At 42.9% G+C, this 21,359-nt stretch overlaps 1 protein-coding gene across 1 annotated transcript in view; it reads left to right on the top strand.

The window, feature by feature from the left end:
- Positions 1-21,359, top strand: part of TMC1 (transmembrane channel like 1) — a 133,655-nt gene that overhangs the window by 96,878 nt on the left and 15,418 nt on the right. The window contains exons 10-15 of the mRNA XM_044445923.1: positions 1,573-1,715; positions 9,396-9,540; positions 10,885-11,079; positions 17,118-17,297; positions 18,454-18,606; positions 19,710-19,838. Of these exons, the coding sequence (XP_044301858.1) occupies positions 1,573-1,715; positions 9,396-9,540; positions 10,885-11,079; positions 17,118-17,297; positions 18,454-18,606; positions 19,710-19,838 (945 nt within the window). The remainder of the gene's footprint in view (positions 1-1,572; positions 1,716-9,395; positions 9,541-10,884; positions 11,080-17,117; positions 17,298-18,453; positions 18,607-19,709; positions 19,839-21,359) is intronic.

Below are 21,359 nucleotides of genomic sequence, written 5' to 3'. Positions count from 1 at the left end.
ATGACCTTCCCCAGAGGAATCAGACCTGGCATCAGTCACTTATACCCCAGTTACGTTTAGACTGGATGCAGTGCTCCAGTTGTCTGTCTGGCAGCCTTTAAAGACAGTTAGAAACTGGAACTTTGGTGCATCTGAAAGAGAATGGACTGAAGTCCAGAGTCTGAAGGATAGAATTCTGATCTACCAACTGCACTGGCTGACTAATTTTTCAGAGCACAATTTAAAGTGCAGGCATTAATCTTTACAGCCACGAACACAGTGGCATAATGGTATGCTTTGAAGTGCAGGAACTCATCACAACAGCCCCCACAGCCACATCCTCCACGGCCAGCAGTTTTCATTGCCAGTGCCAGCAGTGCTGAAAAGCTAACTGATCTTAATGCTCCTGTGTAGGACCAAGCCACCTCGATATACTCTGCATTCAACAAGGAGCAATTTATGTTGTTGCAGTGAGAACAGTTGCTGGGAAAAATGAAGAGTGCAGCTAAACAGAAAGGCAGCTGGGAATTCTGAGAGGGTGGGATGGCGAACGATGTCAGCATCGTTGCTAATAACGAGTTGTTGGGGCTGCATCCAGGTGAGCCCCGGCTCCACTGCACCGCTACCCAAATATCCTGGATAACTCCTGTGTGGACCAGCCCGAGCCTTTAGGTGCTTGCTTGCTGCCTCATCTCTGAGGGTTGCTGGGCAAGTAGACAAGAGAGGAGCTTTTTAGTGGCGGCACAACCCCTTTTGCATGTCTACTTAGTCAGGTGCAACAAGGATGTACGGTTATCCAGAGAATACCGGAAGGCCAGGTCAGGACCCTAATTGGACAAGGTTTGAGAGTCTGCACTCATGCACTATGTGCCTACGCTTATGACTTCCAGGTGCTTCTGACCTGCTGACCATGAGCAGTAGGAGTTCCTGCTGAAAAGCCTAAGGCAGGTCTTGGCAATGACAATGAAATACTTTTGACTAAACACTGTCTGTCTGTCTGTCTGTCTGTCACACTTCTATATCCCATCCAACTACTAGTGTCTCAGGATGGTTTTACAATAAAAGCAACACAAATGAAATGGAGCACAACATCCAATGCTTCCAGTATAATAAAACCCAATCAAAACCTATTAGGCATTAAAATAATGGGAAAATAAGGGTTTTGCCTGGCGCCAAGAGGAATAAAGCGTCGGTGCCAGGCAAACCTCTCTGAGCAGCCTATTCCATGTTGGGGTGCCACTGCAGAGAAGGCCCTTCTCTGGGTAATATCAATTACTTAATATTAATATATAGTATTAAGCAAAGGGTTCTCTCATTCCAAAACTCTGGTTGCTCAGCACCCAACTGCTGAAGTATCAGCAGAGCAAAACGCACCCCACCCCAGCAGAGGCTACATTTCTGGGTCACTCCATGGTTTGCTCCTGGGATGCAGTTGGTCATTGGGTGCGGCTCCTGGCCACTGTTTTGCTCCCTGTTCAGCTTGGTGACTCGAAAACAAAGCGGTTCCACAAGGCTGAAGTTGGCCCAGGGCTACCGTGAAATGCTACGGGAAAATGTAAAGGTTTCTAACTTGTGACTTGCTGTTCTTTCCAGGGCTTCGCTCAATATTCGGTGCTCTTTTACGGCTATTACAATAACCAGAGAACCATTGGCTGGCTGAAGTTCCGGATGCCTCTCTCCTACTTTTTGGTTGGAGTTGGCTCTATTGCTTACAGCTTCATGGTTGTCATCCGCACGTACGTTTCTTCTGGTGTGAATGCACCAACAAATGAGTAATGTCTTGGTGGACTGATCAATCTGTGTTTGTTTGTTGGTAACCAGGGTACCTTGCTTCACATTAATTAATTAACATACTGTATACTGTCTCATAGCCACATGGTTCTCTAGATGAGTTACATGATAAAAACCAACAAGATAAAACATCATAAATAACACAGTTAAACACAATTTAGACAGTTAAAACCAGAATATAAATCATAAATAGCATCACGTCATAGCAGGGACACCAAATATTTCTTATTTTAATTTCTTGTATTTTAATTTTCTGTTGTGAGCCGCCCCGAGGCTTCGGCGAATGGGGCAGCATAGAAATGTTTTAATAAATAAATAATAAATAAAATAATAGTTTAACTATGACATTTGAGATAGTTCCAATCTATTATTAAGAAAAGTAAAATTTGCATTAAAATATAATTAAAATTAAATTTCAATAAAAATAATCAATAACTAAAATGCTCCTTAAATAAAAAAAAGTCTTAGTCTAGCACTGGAATATGTATAAGGATGGCACTTGATGAGCATCCCTGGGAAGTTGATTCCACAGATGGGGTGCCACAACTGAGAAGACCCTGTTTCAGGTAGCCATGCCATCTCCGATGACAATCTCAGGGTCCAGGTAGGCCAATATGGACGGAGATGTTCTTTCAGATATTCAGGTCCTAAACCATTTAGGGCTTTATGTGTCACAACAAGCACCTTGAAGTGGGCCTAGATGTCAATGGCCAACTGGTGTAATATGGTTGGTACTACCAGTCCCTGTCAGCAGCCTAGCTGCTCTGTTTAGCACCAACTGTAACTTCTGGACCATTTTCAAGGGCAGCCCGGCATAGAGTACATTACAGCAGTCCATCCGAGAGGTTACCAGGGCATGGATTACTGTTGCTAGATCCTGCCTGTCCCAATATGGTCAAAGTTGACAAATTAGTCTGAATTTATAGAAGGCACTCATGGCCACTGAGCCAACCTGGTGCTCCAGGGACAGCTCAGGTTCCAGAAGCACCCCCAAGCTCCAGACCCTGTCCTTCCCCGTCCATGTGCAACCCCATCCAAGGCAGGGCCAATATTTTCCATCTGGACATGGAAGCCCACCTACCAACAAAACCTCAGTCTTGTCTGGATTAAGTTGCCATTTGTTGGCCGTTATGCAGCCCATCACCCCAGCCAGACACTGGTTTAGGTCCCTCACCGCCTCACCTGGTTTGATGAAAATGAGAGGTAGAACTAAGTGTCATCAGCATACCGATGAGACTTCGACCCAAACCCCCTGATGGCCACTTCCAACAGCTTCATGTAAATGTTGAAAAGAAAGGGGGATAAGCTGGAGCCCTGTGGTACCCCATGACATAGTTGCCATAGGGCAGAGCTAGCACAGTTGGCCCTTCCAAGTGAAGCCGTAGTTGCTGGCACTTCTGGGCTCAGGGCCCATCATGGGGCATCTCTATAGCCCCAGAGAGAGGAGTCTAACCATTCTAACCCCCAGTGGGACTAAATCCAGCTTCAAGCCGTCTGAATGTGCAACTCTAAGAAACTCAACCTGCTTGCATTCAGCACATTTTCAAGAGCTTGCTAACCTGAGAACTGAAAGTAGGCCAAGTTGCAAGTTTTCTTGGTTGTGTGTTTATCTGCAGCATTCACTTCTAAAACAGGCATTGATTTGAACATTTTTAAAGCTAGAGAGTTTTGTGTAAATTCCAGCTGTTCTTTGTGCAAACTGTGGCCAGAATTATGAGTTGTGGCTGGAATTTTGTGCAAAATGGACCAAGCATTTACACTAATTGCAGCTGAAATTTACCCAAATTTTCCTGCTTTATTTATTTAGTTTCTATACTGCCAACAGCCGAAGTTTTCTGGGCAGTTCTTTAAAAATGTGAGTTGGCCTGTCTCATGCCAAAATGAGTTGATGCTAGTGTTGGGTTGATGAGCCAGAATCTGGGAAGCCAAACCAAGCCAGTCAGTAGAATTTTGGCTCCAGAGCTGGACTTCTCTCACAACATATGCAAAAATATATGTTGGTTTGAGAAAACTGCCACCTAATGAATGAATTTAGTACTGCAGGCTTCAAACAAATGGCACCTTTAAATTAATTACAATCCATTATTGTGTTTTAAAAAACCAAATAATCCCAAAATGCACTTCTTCCTAGCTGATACACTACACTGACTCTGTTCTTGTTCCATTCCTGAGGCATTTGGCAGTTCATGGTGATTTAAAAACTAAATGCATAAAGTTAGCTATGAGACTTTTAAATGCTATTGTAATAAAGAACTCACCAGTTCTTTAAAGACTAAAACTCAGATATAGCTCCTTTCCAGTATCAGCACAGTGGAAATCCAAAGGGGAAGATTTACTGAGGGCTTTTTGCGAAAATGGTTGTATTTAATATACTTTCCTTGCAGAACTGATGAGCATTAGCTACATAGGGGGTGGGATACTAGAAGCTGAGCAGGAAATCCTGAATTAGCATTTTAAGGCTAATATTTATTTGTTTATTTATTCATAGTGGAAAGAATTTCACAGTCTGGTAGAGTTGGGGAAAGAACCTTTACTAAAATAGCTTCACGTTTCCTGCACCGCAAAGAAGTGTGAAATAAATGTGTAAAGCTTTCCATCTACCGTAGTGTCAAGTAACATCCAGAAATTACAACTGTTCCTCTTTTTTCTGGGAGGAGGGGGAAGGAGATGAACACATGCAGAGGAGCATAAGTCTGCAAGATCATAATGCTCATCTTGTGCTTCCTTCCACAGTTGTTTTCAAGCATTAGTAACAGCAGCTGTACAAAGAATTAATGCATTGTGGGAGAAAGCATAATCTCTGCTTGTGCTTTCCCCTTGAAAACCAAGCTTGAAGGCTCATTGCCGCCTACAGCACTCTAAATAAGCCTTTGTGATTTGTGGTATGTGTTGGGCACCCGTGGCTGTCTATTTCATAACACACACGCTCATAGGTTGTCATGTCATCTGAACAGGAGAGGGAAGGTTATTGACATGCTGAACCCATGGGCTACTTTAGGGTTGTGAACGGTTTGCTGACTGGACCAACAACCTGTCCCCATTGTATTTATACAACCTGTGAGATTGGGTTACAGAATGGGTGCCTATGGGAACCCAAGACAGGCCGCAAACCGTGATAACGTGCAGCCCACAAGAGCTGCCAGTTTGAATAGACAAGCCCTGCTGCCTATGTTCACAAGATAAGACCAGCCACAGACTGGGAAGAAGGAGGTTGGTTGCACAGTCACTTTGGCCGTAGCTGGGAATGGGTGAGTCCAGAGCTGTGAACCGTCCAGACAGCTTCGGGTGTTGGGTGGCATAGAAATTAATTAAATAAATACAAACACGACACCCATGGCACCTTCAGTAGAGTCTGCGAAGGGTTCCCCAAAATTGTTATTATTTCATTATAAATATATGGATTTGTATGGAATGCATGCAACTCTCTAGCACCTACGCATATCTGGGCTTCAACAAAAGCTGTCAAAATCTCCTGATAAGTATCCATTTGAAGTTGGTCTCTGGATGTCACTTATTCATACCGTCTTCATTTAAAAGAACCATTAGCTGTATTACATTGCTAGCATTTAGGTGACTTGGAAATCCCTTATTAAAGAGACATTATAGTCTATTATGGTCCAACCATCATTAGACTTTCCCCCTTCCCCTTCCCCTTTTGCTGAATAAGAAAACTTAAGATCCATAGACGTAAATGCCACAGTAGCAACCACTGATTAGACATTTTGCAGTGGTGCTTACAGTAATTTCTCAAATTCCCACATATACCCATGGATCCAAAAGAGTTGGGTACCCTGAGCTAATTTATTAAGCTAGATTTTTCTTTTTCTTTTCTGTCCAATCAGCATGTGTACATATTTATGAGCCATTTCCAAAAGATGCACATATTTTGTCCAGAATGCACTTCAAATGTACACATTTTTGTGGCTACTTTTTCCAAATGTGTGCATTGTTTTGTAACTGACTTTCATTGAATAGTATTTTTGTATGCATTTTCCCAAATTCATATTTTTTCTATACACTCTTTCAAATGTATGTATTGTTGCTCCGAATGCATGCATTTTTGTGTGTGTGAACTGCATTGCAAACCTCAGGAAAATTTGGATTTTAGTACCAGGCAGAGTGATCCAGTGACCCCTCAACAGTTTCTGGAAAAGCATAGGGTTTTTCAGATGCCTAGCAATGACATCAGATAAGAGGTCCAGCCACAACTGGATCACTCTTCTCCCCCAGCTGGCATGGAAAGAATCCAGTTGGCTGCTTCTGCTTCTGCAATTTCATAAGGCCAAGCTGAGAAAGTGGTAAGGAGGGCACCGAGGAGGCAGGGAGGGGCTGGGTCTGCTTGGATGGGGCATCTGCTCATGGCACTCCAGCCTCTTTGTCCAAAGCATCCCAGCTACTTGGCAATCCAGTCAAAATTCAGGGCAGGAGGATCAGGGAGGCAAAGGTCCCCCCTGCACTCCTCCTGGCCTCTATGGGATGCTGTTCTTGCTCGAGGCTCCCAGACAGTCCAGCCCCGCCCAGGCAGTCCTTTATAATGCAGACCTTTATTGGCACTTCACAGCTAACGAGACAATGGCCCCTTAGCAAGCAGAATGATAGCCTCTGCTCATGTAGTGGGTGAGTGTGGAACCTCAACTGGAAACTTCTCCCCAGTCTTTCATTCACACAACAGGCTCCACCCTCTGGGTGGATCTAGCTGCTAGCTGGCAAGACCCTCACAAGCCTTCTAACTAGGACACTTGTCTCTCCCAGTGCTTCCTCATGGGGTCAGGGACCTGGCAAGGAAATGGCTCTCCCTCCTCTCCCAAGCCACCTCTATCTCTTCCAAAACATGCCTGCTTCCACAGTTCACCTGGGAAACTGCAGGCAGTGACCTTGATGGGAAACGGTGGGCAGTGGCCTCTTACCCACTCGGAATCCAAAAACATGGGCCCTTGGAAAGTTGGAGAGGGGTGAGTCCCAGCCCAGGGGCCTGTGAGCAGCCCCACTGGAGTGTACCCTACCCATGCATTGGTTCACATTTAGGTTCAGGAAAGGCACTGGGGTACATGCGGGCTCTAGGTCAGTGCTTGTGCACCATTGCCCTGGCCATACAAGCATGGAGAGGATGAGTTCGGACAAGCACAGGATACGGCTATGGCCATTAGCACCAGACAATCGAGAGACAGTTAGGTTGACTGACCAATGTTTTCAGGCCAACGAGAGGCTATTTATTTCAGTCCTTCCCCCATCCCCCCCAGTATGTCTGATTAAGATGCAACATATAAATAAATTCACCGCACAAGTTACATATTACTGACCCACTTATGATAGAGCCATTAAAAATGTCTTTGATACTGCATTTGTGAAGATTCTTCCTGGAGAATCCTCTCAGGGAATCGCAGCTGAGTAGCTGCCAGTCTCCCGATTTCCTTTTTGTTTCGGTTTTTTAATCTTTCCAGCACAATCCCTGAAGGCAAAACAAAAGGAATACCCTTGGGTGAAGCTGTTCTGTATGTGCTGAATTTCCATCTGGACACAAGATAATCTTGATCTATATTTAGATAACCTTAACAGTAAATCCTCTTATATTCTTTGGTGGGTTGATGATTTCACAGAAAACAATATGATAAGTGCAAAAGCCCAAATGTACTGGCAAGTTTGGCTGGCTATTTCTCTCAATCGCCCAGTTAGATAGCAGAACAGAGGCAAAGGCGAATGGCGTTGACATTACACTGACAGAAATCATGACAGCATTGCTCGGCCGTCAGCATTCCTGTCCTTCTGCTTTGGAGCTCTTCAACAGAATTACCTGTTAGAAGCAATATGGAGTTTATATGCTGCTATAGTGCCCCACCCCATTTTTAAACTCTTGCTAAATCTCGCTTTTTCAATGGAGTTTTATTTCTGACAGCTGTGCAGAGTAATCATTCTTGTAAATGGGAGGCTTGTGTTCTTGCATGTCCCAGAGGTGATAGAATAGTGACAATAAATGCACAACTGAGGGAATACTCAGGACACACGAGTGGAGCGTCTCCTTCTGACCATAAATTGAGTGAATGAGCCACTACTCCCTTTTCATGAGCTAAGATCACTCATGACTTCCATTTAATTTGACAGTGACCTTTTCACATCCGATGTATGTAACCAAAGGAGAAAATAGCTTCACCTGCAGCATCGACAGGGCAATGACTACTGGGTGGGCGATCTGCTGGACATTGTCCGGAGGCAGATTGTCCACCCAGTGCTCTCCCTTCCTACACTTACACAGCTGGGATGTCTACAATTGTGTGAGTGTGGGACTTTTTGAAATTGCAAATACTACTGAAGATTAGGGGGTACAGACATTTCTTTTAAAAAATGTTCAGCGGCCACAGAGAGCCCTTCCACGTTAGCACCACAGCATGCTGAAGGGAGTATGTGTAGCTGCCAGAATAAGGACTGTCAAGCCAGCTTTTGCTATCTCCAGAAAAGTAAAGTTCAAATGGGGGGAGATAGCTCCCCCCCCCAGGAAATCACAGGAAGACTAATCGGATGGGAAAGGGAGGGAGGGGAGCAACAACCCACAATGCACCCGATTGTCCGTTGAGTGCTCTGTGAGTTGGTTGTTTGCACAACAACCGGCTTGTTTGGCTTATTGCTAGGCTGGGTTGCTGTGACGTGTGAATGTGCCCACTGTGTAGTTCAGGCCAGTGCTTTACAGAGACACTGTGGCACCTTGGCAAAGCACCAAATTTGCATGGAGATGGTCCTGTTTAGTCCCTGGCAGCAGCTTCACTTAAATGAATCAGGTGGCAAACAGTGGGGAAGAACTCTGCCTTGGAGGGCTGCTGTCATGCAGAGCGGACAACACTGGACAAAGGTCTGACGTGGGATAAGAGAACACCTGATGTTCCTTTACTCAGTGCTAAGTTCCACCATTTTCAGCAGAGCTGCTTCCTAGGAAAGTAAACATAGTTTTTCAGCCCATGTTTGTTTAATCCATAGATTAATCTGCTAATCCTATGCAAGTCTGCACAGAAAAAATGCAAGCAGCTCCCATCATGGCTGGCTGGGGCATGCTGGGCATTGTAGGCCTTTCCTCTGTCTAAACTGGCATAGGACTGCATTGTTGTTGTTTAGCTGCAAAGTCGTGCCTGAGCCATCAGACCCCATGGACCACATTCCTCCAGGCCTTCCTGTCCTCCACCATCCCCCGGAGTCCACCTAAGCTCACGCCCACTGCCCCAGTGACTCCATCCAGCCACCTCATCCTCTGCTGTCCCCCTCTTCCTTCGCCATCAATTGTTCCCAGCATCATAGGATTGCATACTCAACTTTAAACTTTTTGATCGACAGGCCCCAATGTATCGCTAGGGCTTTTGATATTAAATTGTAACTTATCTTATGCTCACTTCAATGTCTCAGAAAGGACACTTCTATATATTAAAATTCTGGCAATAGGCAAATGTAATTAATTATTTAAAATTAATTTAGGAAAGGCAAAGGCAATTGGTTAACTAGCTAAAATGTTTAATCATTGGACAGTCCTATAACTATACTAGAGCTTTGCTTCCCATCTCTCAGCTAAGGTATTCTCAGAAATACCTAATAGATTGGTTTGCAAATATCATGTTCTAAAATAACCATATTTTTGACCTTTTCAGAATGGCAAAGAATGCACATGATGATGGCGGTGGTGATGATACAAGTTTTAACTTCAGCTGGAAAATGTTCACCAGTTGGGATTACTTGATTGGCAATCCTGAAACAGCAGATAACAAATTTGCATCAATCACAACAAGTTTTAAGGTAATATATGACCCACTGCTTGCTCAGTTTGATATCTAACATTGAATAATATCCCAGCATCAGCAGGGTTAAAGAGTTGTAAAAGTGATATTACTGGGAATACATAATAGTGATCTCCTTCCATAGTGCAAGTAAAGGGTGGTTTGTAGCCCCTTAACACAGGGTTTATGGTGCAATAAAGATGCAAAGTTAATTTATTTTTGTCCATTGTCTTCTCATTTGTTCCTCCTCTTCTCTCCATTGGAAAGGTCTATGGCTCCAGATCCAAAGCCCCACATTTTCCTTGTGATCCTTCTGCATTCATATGTTCGAAGATTAAGTAAAATAAAAAATTGATAGCAGTATTATTGCCATCACATACTGAAATGGTTGAAAATTCCAAAGTCTAAAACAAGTCTCTTTCAAGACAGCCAGATTCTGGCTAGATTTCCACATCCATACTTTAGATGTGGTCAACAGCTCCTGAAACTTTCCTAGCCTATATTTTTGTATTGTAAACAATTACAAAGAGCAAAATCATAAGGTAGGTTCATATAGTTCTATTCCATTTTTAAAATAAGTTAAATAAAATTTAAACTTTCTAGTGCCCAGTTGCTTCCGAATCATTCCAAGGCATTTTCATTCACTGGACAGAAGACATGAAGGTGGGAGCAGATTTATCTGTTGCTCTGACTGAGCAAACAAAATGGAAAAGGAGTGCACATTTCTCTGCATATTTCCAGAAGACAGCTAGAGTCATTTTAATTTTCCAAGTGAAAGCTGAACATTCAACAAAGGAACATAAAATATTACTATGGCAGAGTACCATAGCGCCAAACCATCTGCAACCCTACCACAAGAATTTCTTTTTATTAATTTACTAATCTTGGTTCTGCAGTTTAGCTTGCTCACAAGACACTAAAAGTACAATAATAAAGATTACAAATATTAAAATAATAATCAATGCAATGCCCATAAAATCATAACAATGAAATTACAAAAAGCATTAGAGATTTGAAAGCTAGAGAAAAATGAGCAGCAGGCTTAGAAGAATCCGAATGTCTGGAAAAAACAGGGATGTCTTCATTTTTCCCCTAAAGGCCATGAGAAAGGAAGCCCACTCGGCTTTCCATGTGGGTGGGGCTGGAGGTGGGGCTTTGCCCCATGTCATGGCCAGCCAGACTTCTCCGTGAGAATGACATAAAGCAAATCCTTCTACAACGTCCAAAATGAGTTGGCAGGAACTTGTGGGAGAAGATGGTCCTTGGCATATTTGGACCTAGATTATTAAGGCTGCTGCTGTGATTCTTCACAGTTTGTTTACTTTCAAGTAAATATTTTCTTCTTTGTTCCTAATAAATACAGGAAGCAATTGTGGAGGAACAAGAGAGTCGTAAAGAGGAGAACATTCATCTGACCAGATTCCTGAGGGTTCTTGCTAATTTCTTTGCATTGTGCACACTGGCTGGAAGTGGCTATCTCATCTACTTTGTTGTGAGGCGATCTCAGAAGTTTGCTCTGGAAGGCCTTGAAAACTATGGATGGTGGGAGAGAAATGAAGTTCGTTCCAGCATGCTTTGCTGTCTAAAATAGATGTAATTAGAATACATGGGTCTAGAGTCAGAGGGGTGCTTCTGCAGGGAGGACTCCTAGTGTTAGCAATTAGAAGGCACTGGGCAGATGTCCCAGCTTTTCCTCCTTAACAGACATTCTGGATTAAGAGGAAAAATAAAACACAAACAGAAGAAATAGCAGGAAAACACAAGAGGATCACAAGTAGAAGACAATGAAGCCTGCCTCCTGGCCATTGCTCTTCCTTCCCTTCTAGCAGGCCAGGACAAAGGTTTTCTTCCCAAAAGATTTTATTATATTAAAGCGGGCCAGGAGGTTTAGTAATCCAGAAGAGCACTGCAGAAATCAATAACAAAAGAAACAAGCAAAGTTCAAATACTGGCCACTAGGGAAATGTGACTTAATGATAAGAAGCTGATTCTAATCTAAATATGCCTCTTCCCGTCCAACTAAAAAAAGCAAACCTCACCTTCAAGGCAGATTCTTCTGCTTAGTGGCTAATTGCTTGGAACATCTGGTGCTTCTCACCTGGTCAGCCCTCGTAATCTGATGGTGTTGCCTTGGATAAATGATGCTGCATCCACCCGCCACCCACATTCGCATTCTCACTGAACTTTACCTCAGAATTTGAGACTGTCTGACTGTGTCTAACTTACCCTTGAGTCTGCAGGCCTTGGCATTTCAGCTGCAGATTCTTGTCTCTCTTCTTCATCGAGTCAGAATCTGTATCCACCATCTTTGAAGGGGCTTTTGTAGGGGGAGAGGGTCCAGCTCTTGAAGCCTGGACTCCTTGTAAACTTCCATGGGCACCATAAAAGTCTCATCAAGAAGAACCCATCACTTTGGGTTGGGAAACAAACTGATCGAAAGTAAATCACAATCTTTTCCCATAATTTATTAACAAGAGTCACATTGATTAGTCGGGGGAATTGGGTCTGCAGGTTGATTGTAAAACTAAATTTGAGCTGCAGAAGATGTCCATTGCATCTATCTGTTTGTCCTCCCTTATGCTAAGCTGTACCAGGCTCTTATGAGTTATGCAGTGTCCCATTCCATAGTGGATATACAGAAATTCACAATTACTATTATTTGTTATATTGATCCAGACTATTTTTTATTTTTTTATTGTACATTATACAAACCAAACCAAACCAAACCAAACCAAACTAAACCACACCATTAGAGAAGAAAAAAAAAGGGGGGAGGTTAAAAGAAGCTAAAACTTCATAATATTTGCATAAGATTAAAAAAGATCCACACCACTAGTGACATGTATATTATATATTCCTCTACTAGTATATAATAGAATAAACTACCATTATTGAAAGTTATTATGCATAAACTTCAACAAAGGCAGCCAAAATATGCATGCATTTATCCATTTGTAGATTGTGCATAAAAGCCACCTATTTATTAAATCTTCCATCATTGTGTTATTTCAGGTGGCCATTTATCCTTCCAGTGTTGTAATGTTAGACTTTTAGCTGTTAAAAGGGTCCAGATTTGCATTGACCCTGCATTAAATTCCAAGAGATGGGTAGATAATCCAAAAAGACATGTATCCGTAAATATTAAATTACTTTTCATCATAAGATTTGTCCAGGTTATTACTTCCTTCCAAAGGGAAGCTGCCATTGGACATTGCCAAAACATCTGAACAAAGAAGCATCAGCAGAATTACACTCCAAAAATTGGCTGATTTAATTAAGTCATTATCATAGGAATTTGGCATCCAATGAACTCAAAACATCAACTTTTACTGAATAAAACTCAGCATAAGATTCATGTCTCCTTCCAAAATAAATAATAATGAATCTCTCTATTGATATAAATGGTTCCAGTTCATATACTCCATTCTTGGTTGAGATCCCAGTTATCATGTTTACCAGAAATTCATACACTTCAATTGTAGGCTGATGTTCAGCCTTGATCAGTACTTCCAATAATACTTGCGGTCCTAAAGCTGTAAGAGCAGCAGGAACAAACCTGGATTCAAATGTTTGGTTACATATATTGCTATAGCACCATAGCTGCCAATTTATATTTTAGCATGCAAAGTGAAAAACGGCAAAAAATATTGATCTGTCCATCCAGGTCTGCCAAACAAATGTTTTTGCCAATTTCCTATAAAGTCAATTTTGCATGTGGAAATGTGCCAAATTGTAATTGATGTGACACTGTTTGCCACTGCTCTCCAGCTGCCATAAGTGGAGCAAACGTGTTATCTAGTTTGGTATGACCAGAGTGCAGTGCAGTCCGCTTGGGAAGAGGACCCAGAAATGAGAATTCCAAAACTGACTAGGGAGACTAAAACGGCTCTCAACTGAAAGGCTCTGGCTTGGCTGGGACCTGAGCACTTTTAGTGGCTTCCTCCTCTAGGTGTGACTTTAAGCACTGCGGCTCAAGGTAGGGATCTGACTTTGGAAGCAAAAGACCTGTGCAATTGCTGGATTTGTATTAAACAGACTTGGAAGACCTGCATCAAAGAGTCCATTTGTCTACTGTACATAAGCTGACGCCACGTCAGTAGCTGTAAACTCTCCTGCAGCCCATGTGGCTGGGATCAGATCCACATCCCTGGCCTTTCCCACCTCCCATGAAGTAAAAGTGAGGGCTTAACTGTCTTAAGGGATTGGAAGAAAAGTTTTATAGAATGAAGTTGTGTCCTGGTGATTTTACACATGTATAATCAAGGAACACCCCCCCCCCCAAATGGTTTCTAGGTTCTGGGAGCCACAGTTGGCATACATCAAGGCCCACATCTCAGACTCATCAGCTAAATATGGGATAGACAAGCTGCTGTCCAGTTCGGTGGAGGAAAACAGTGTCTGTGGACTGACAGAAAGAGTCCGGTGAATTCTCAGGCAGAGATATTGTATACAGTCTTTCCCAACCTGGGTTCCACCAGATACATTTGACTACAACTCCCATAATCCCCAGGCAGCATGGGAAAGATGGAAGTTGTAGAGGGCTCTGAGCTCAGGAAAGCAGTTATGGAACTGTAACGGTGGAGTGGTTGAAAGTTGTCAAGCTCAGATAGGCCCCTTCCACGAGGCAGGATTTGCTTGATCCAAACCCAGTACCTCAGCTGAAGCCACCCTGGTTTTAATGTCCTACATGCAGAGAGGGAGCCATGCCAAGGACAAAGGGCAGGCGGCCTTGGGCACCAGCCAAGGGATCAGCACCCCATTGGCAAGGCTACTGGACCGACTCCTCTTTTAGCATGGCGACCTGCTTGTTCACAGGCCCCTCACTGTGGCCACAGTGGAGTTGAGAAGGAGAAGCAGGAGCTGCCCATGGTCTGCCTGCCTGGTTATTTTATCTTTATCTTTATATCCCGCCCCATTCCCATAGGCTCTGGGTGGTTTAGAGGAAAGTAAAACCAGCAGTGAGTAGTATTGACTAAGACAACATACTAAATAAAACAGGCATGAGAACAAATCTGGGAAGGCCAGTTGGGAGAGAGATGTTTTTAACTCCCCCTTAGAGGTGGGAATTTGGGAAATCAGACGCGTCTCTCCTGGCAGTCCATTCCACAGCTGTTGCTGGTTGGCTCTTTGCATGCCAGGCACACACAGGGTGCCCATAGCGACAAAGAGGATGAGGAGCAATGGAGCTGTGAGGGGGCCCATTCATGAGGGAGGGGCCCACGGAGGTTGCCTTGCCCACAGATGCCTCACAACCCCTGAGCCTGCACTGTGGAGCGCTCTGGGGGAACGCCTGGCATCTCTCGGGTGGACAGGTCAGGCCATCCCATTGGTGGAGCCTCTCTTTGCTGGCAGAGGAGCGCTTCCCCTGTTCCCTTCCCTCAGCTAGTTTTTGTTGGTGTTAAGATCATTCTGCTTCACACATGATCAAGGCTGAAAAGAAATTGCCTAGTGCTTTGATGAACAGTAACTGTGTGGTGTCTTGTTTATTTTTAGAGTTCTTGCATCTTAATTTGCTGTGCTTCTTTGCATTTTAGCATGCTGTTGTACTGATATTTTATCAAATGGTGCATTACGGATTCTTAAAAATCAGTATATTGATATTACTCAGTTATTTATTGTAAATTGACTGTATTTTTTGATTTCAAGTCATGATAGAAATGCTTAAACATGAGAAAAACTCAATAAATACACAGGGTAGCAGCTTCAAATCATATGAGTGGATCTTTCAAATATATTGAGCTTGTAGTAGATAAAGGGACTGCAGTATTTCCAAAACTGTGTGCTGAGGTCTTGAGCTATTTAAGGTGCAAATTTGGCAGAAAAAAAAGCCCTTCAACTCCTTGGCTGGGGCATCTGGGAACTGCAGACCCTTTTTCTGCCTAAACTTGCATAGAATTCTGGTCTCAGCCACTCCTCATTTAGAATTCTATGTAAGTTTTGTGACTACAATGAATAAATAATCCCGTCCCTCTAATTATTCTGCTAATTATGTAAAAATGAAAATATGTTTGCACGAAAGATAGTGTTTTATTGTTGCCTTCTGCAGCAGGGATGTTAGACAAGGCTGTTATTACTGCACAAAACGTGGGTAGGGAAAGCATGATTTATATGCACTAAACTGTTCATTCGTAATGAATATATCATTTTAATGGCAAGCAGTCAGGATTAAGCATTCTTTATGCAGCTGGCATGCTTGAGAGTGGTTAGAGCTAGAGTTTAGACTTGGCTGTGATCTCAGCCTTGTTTATTAAAAAGAACATGGTTGCTTAGAAGCTGAGATATCACAATGGCTTTATAGACAATAATTTTCCAGCTGACACAGTCTAGCACTAAAGGTTGTTCTTGATGGGGTTAACCTCAAAAAGAGGTATTGTTACTGGTTCACTGTTGCTAGGGTGTAGATGACTAATTATTGACAGGATCAATTCATTCATCCATCCATCCATCCCAAACACAAATGTAGGGTTTTAATTTGGAAGAATGTTTATTAGTGCTGTTATAATCAATTTAGAGAATAATCCCCCAACACTTTTACTGCTTTTTAAAATTGTAACTTAATGATGATAATATTGTTAAATCAAATAAATAATGTTGTTAAATCAAGAAAAATTAAAACAGAAATCCAAATGAGACCTGAAGGAACAATACAAACCTATAACAACAATTGACCCCCCCTCCCCACAATTAAGACAGATCTTCACAAAATTACTAATCATACAAAATTCATAATTGTCCTTCCAGAAAGATCTGCCTTGGCTTGAGAAATTGTGTGTGGAAGAAGGAATGATAGATAATCTACCCTTCAATAAATGTGACTGACTGTCAGGGCTGCCCTTGACATGAAGCATGAGTGATTATCATGTTAACCAGGAGGATGGTGGTCCACATGGTGGGCATGTCGTGAGCGGAGCTGGCTGGTGCCGAGGTCAGACTAGATGGCCCAGGAGTCCCCTTCTGACTTGCTCTGTTTCTATGTTTCTATGATGCAGTTGCTTCAGGTGACAGATGCTGAAAGGTGGCAGCAAGACCTTGCAGGACAGAGCTGTGTACCAGGCAGACTTCTCTGCACCTTCTAAGTTAGCTTGTTGCCTTCAAGTGCAGTGGAGGATGTTGTCCCATGTCAGATTCAACTCACTTTGCTTTTGTACATGGAATGGGAGGGGGACAACATCTGGTTTGTTGCTTCAGGCCCTTCTAGTTGTGTTTGTCCATCAGACTCCTGAATGTGTTTGGTAAATTTGTCCATCAAGGCTGAATCCCATATTCTTGAGTAAAACTGAACAAATTGTTCTTTGTGTTGTATAGCTGCGCCACTCTCCCAAACAATCCATAACCCTAAAGTATCTTCCTTACTAAATAATCTCAGAAAGATTGTAAGATTATTTTAGGTTAACTGGTCTGAAGAACTTGGGGGGGGGGGTCATTTGGTCTCCTACCTAACCTCAAGAGTGTTCTCCATCCCTTCCTTAAATCTAGTCCCATATTTTTGCTACAGATAATAAGCTTTAATATCAACTTTGTTTGACTACTAGATGTATTAAATGTAACTTCTGAGCATGTAATGGATCTTTTAAAACCTTGTTTCAACCTGGACAGGTAAACATGGTCATGTCCCTTCTTGGAATGTTCTGCCCTACATTATTTGATGTCATCAGTGCCCTGGAAAACTATCATCCTCGAATAGCCCTCCGATGGCAGCTGGGACGCATCTTTGCTCTATTCCTGGGAAACTTATACACATTCATCATTGCTCTCATGGACGAAATCAATCTCAAGGCAAGGAAGAAGCGGGTTCTACCAGTCTGATGTTTTGAAGTCAAGACTGTTGAATAAATTCTAATGAAACCAATGAAACATGTTAGTTGAGTTTAATGTGTTGCAGTGGCAAGAGAAGCTGAGGCGCTTCCAAGCAGGCAACTTCTAGCACTCCCAGTCAAAAGATATTGTGCAACTATCTTCTTTTTACCTCCTGAGTGGGGGTTGTGGTTTTGTTTTGTTGTGTTTTGTTTTTTGCAATGAGAAAAAGAGATGGAACAAGTGGTGAGAAGATGTGAGAGGACTGCAAATTGAAAATGGAGCCCTTGAAAAAAGATATGTAAATGAGGCAGAGCAATGGTGCAAGAAAGCACGTATCTGGAAGCACCCCCAAATTGGAGACAAAATGTTTTCAATTATTCTGTATTACTTAATAAGAAGCCTACACAAACAGATCCTAGCTAGCAGGGAGAAACGTTTTTTGCAGGAAGAAGATGGACATCTAATAGCAATTATTAGGGTTATTATTAATAATATCTTAGCATAATGCTTTACAGCAGGTGCTTTGCATATAGTATCTTATTTCCAGATAGTTTATGTTGCTAAAAAATAAATAAATGAGGAAGTGTCTTTTGGCAGGTTAAAGAATAACACAAGGGTATAAAATACAGTGAAGCTGAGTCCACTTAATTAGATGCATGAGTTGTTATCCTCAGTTGACAGATGGGTGTATGAATATGTATCTGTGTGAGATAGATAGATAGATAGATAGAGAGAGAGAGAGAGAGAGAGAGAGAGAGATAGAATCTGACAAAGTGGGCTCCAGTCAACTTGGTGTTGGTCTTTAAGCTGCCATAAACCTCTCAGTTGTTTTTGATCCCTTATCTCAGTGATCCTTCCAATACCTGTCTAAGGTACTATTCAGTATGAATATTCTCAAGATACACCAGCCTACTTGTTCCCATGTTGTACATAATGAACTGGGGGTTGACCAAAAGTGTGGCTTTCTTAAGGTTGGCTACTGATTTCATTAGAGAAATCACCTGAACTTTGGTCTTTTTGGTTTATTGTCCATTTCCTAGCTAGAACCCTAGTCTACTTCTGCTGTGTGATATTAACTAGTAGGAATCGTGCTATTGAAGTCAGGGGGAATAAAATCATGTTTACTTTTCCCTAGCTGGAAGAAGAGAAGATTGTAAAGCAGAATATGACCATTTGGTTGGCCAATCTATACAATGGGAGTCTCCCAGAAAACACCACCGCTTTTCCTATCCAAGTGAACCCCGCAGATGTCCCAAGAGGCCCCTGCTGGGAAACTATGGTTGGTCAGGTAAGGCAGGTATACTTTTGAATGATGCTTGCATGTTTATATTCCTGAGAAAATCGTCTGATGACCGTAGCTTCTTGCCCCACCCTTCATTATGTCCAGAACTACACAGTAGTGAATATGCGCACAACATGGGCTCATCTTTCAGTTGGTAATCCTCACAAACGGAAAAAATAGCAACAATATTTTGCTACTCTGCCGGTCCAGAGCTCCAGTCCTGAATGGGCCTGATAGTAGGGCTGGTCCAAGTGTTTTCTGCTGATTAAGACAGAACGGTTTCTCATGGAGTCCGGGCTGTGCTCAGCTGTACAGGTGTCTGATATGATCCAACCATGTTCATTCAGACCATTGTACAAGTCAGAATATGCCCGGGAGGCATTACTGAAAATGGTCTCTCCATGTTGAGTGATTCCTGTGCTCTCCCTATGATCCTTACGTGTCTTGCTTGGCCATGACATTGTGCTGGGGATGTGGAACCTCAGGCTGGAGCCAAACCTGGCCCTCCAAGGGTCCCAGGCAGGGGGTCCCCAGAAAGCCACATACTCTTCCCCAGGCCCACCCATCTTTGAGTATTCGCCCAGCTTTTGTGCCGTGTCTCTCCTATTCAAAACGCCTCCCCTACGGCTTAGTTCCCGGAAGTAAAAGCTTTAAGCTAAATCATTCTGGCATTTTGGCCCTGCCCTTTTTGTCTTCAGTGCCACCCACCATGGAAATGCAGCTCCCTCAATATTCACTGAGCTGCGATTCAGCGGTTCCACGTCCCTGACCGCACACACAGTTTAATCGCTTCTGAAAGGTAGCAGGCAAAGTGTAGGTGGAATGAATGCATTTGAATCTGCATTTTTAAAATATTATAGAGAAGTGAAGGGTGTACCAGAGACTGCTTGTAAGACAACCCTGCCGACAAGATATTTTATTTGCAAAGAAGCTACAGTTCTTGTAAAGTATGCAAGTGACGCGTCTGAAACATTATCCAAGGTTAGTCCTACCCAGTGGAATGAAAGGGGCTTAAGTTAGTTGTGAGGTTGCTCTTTAGGCGTTTGCCAATAGAAAAGCCAGTCCGATGCACTGCTGCATCTAAAAAAAGGAAAACATTGTTTCTGCAGGAATTTGTGCGGCTAACAGTCTCTGACACTGTGACGACCTACATCACCATTTTAATTGGAGATTTCCTAAAAGCTGTCTTTGTCAGGTTTTTCAATTACTGCTGGTGCTGGGACTTGGAGTATGGCTTTGTAAGTATTCTGCTCCTTTTCCCCCTCCTGTTTTCTTGTTCTTTTTTTCCCCTTAAGAAAGAGAATGAAAAGAAAGTTTCATGATATTATGATCCATTTTACTGTGCATAGCACTGCATTGTACTGTTGAACAAGATGTGGGGGACGTCACTGGGTCTCCGTAGAAACATGATGCCCATGGGCTGATCTTTAGTGAGTTCTACTGCATGAGGAAAACTCCTTCGAAGCAAAGAAACCTGCTATGCCAATCTTTCCTGGAAGAGCTCCATACTAAATTAAAAAAAAAATCAACAACAACATTTCCCCAGAAGTGTTGAATTCTATGGATTCAGAAGGAAAAAGAACACAAGAGCCACTTCCTGGATTGAGAACAAGGGCCAAACTAGACATGGCTTTAGAGTAACTCGTCACTCCATCCTTCTGTTCTTCTGCTCTGGGGGAGGTGCAGCACCCCTGATTCAGGTCTGAACTCCAGTAAGAGTGACCCCCCATGCCTATTCTAGAACAAAAATAAAAGCAAGGCAGAGACTGTTCACACGATGCACTAAGCCACTGAGAGTTGCTTAGCATGTCCTCAGAACCCCACCGTTTCCCAGGCTGGGTTCATAATCCACCCTGGCATGGCTTATAAAACACCCCCTGAGCCATGGCTTGCAGTGGGGTTGGTTAAACCACCTGCGGCTTAGCGCCTCATCCTAAATCCACCTAAATCCATCCTAAATTGTAAGAGGAGGCTAAAATCTGCCATTACTGTGTGGCTAATTACTTAGCTGCTAAAAGGAAATTCAGGGTTAAAACTTCCTTAGAACACACTATAGCACCACAAAAGTATGTTTTTAAAGTCTGTGAAAATTTAAAAAAGCCTTTGCTGCTTCCAAAAAGGACATTAAAATAGGTAACAGACAGACCTCTCCAGAGGCTGGGGGCTACTGTTGGGAATAAAAATTGCATTCTGCATCCTTCAAAGAGAACATAACTAGCTGACTGACTAGAAGGTGACAGGAGAAGTTGACTATGTAGCACAGCTGTTTTTAAGTGAAGGATCCAAGGATGCAAGAGCTGCCCTCTGACAGGAGTTGGGAGTCAGCTTCCTGATTCCTCTCCCTGTCCTGAGGTGAGTGTGAATGTCTGTTCAGTGGAAGTTTTGAAGGTCAGGCATTCATCATGACAGTCACATCCCCAAGGAGGCAAGCGTGTTGGTCTGTATAGACCAGCCACTTCTAGCAAGAGTTATTTGCATCTGGAGTAGCTTCTTTGTAAAGGAAATGGGTCTTAACTTCTGATGGATTGTTAAGCCATCCTAAAATGCTTTGTGTTACAACAGGAATTGCTCACAAAAACCCATGTTCTAGGAAAATCTGTGTTCCAAGGTATTGTGGGGATTACCATTAAGCCCAGATAGAACAAGGGAGGTGGCTGTCAGAGGACCGAATTACCGCTGCTAATGAAAACATCCTGGCACTTCAGCCCTGCAAGCCCTAGCTCCACTACATCACTGCTTCTGGCACAAGCTTTCCTCGC

The sequence above is a fragment of the Varanus komodoensis genome, unplaced genomic scaffold (genome assembly GCF_004798865.1).
Source record: "Varanus komodoensis strain SLA01 unplaced genomic scaffold, ASM479886v1 scaffold5, whole genome shotgun sequence".
In the NCBI taxonomy this organism is placed as follows: domain Eukaryota; kingdom Metazoa; phylum Chordata; class Lepidosauria; order Squamata; family Varanidae; genus Varanus; species Varanus komodoensis.
Note: the sequence above shows the minus strand (reverse complement) of the source record. Positions and strands in the feature narration are given on the sequence as shown.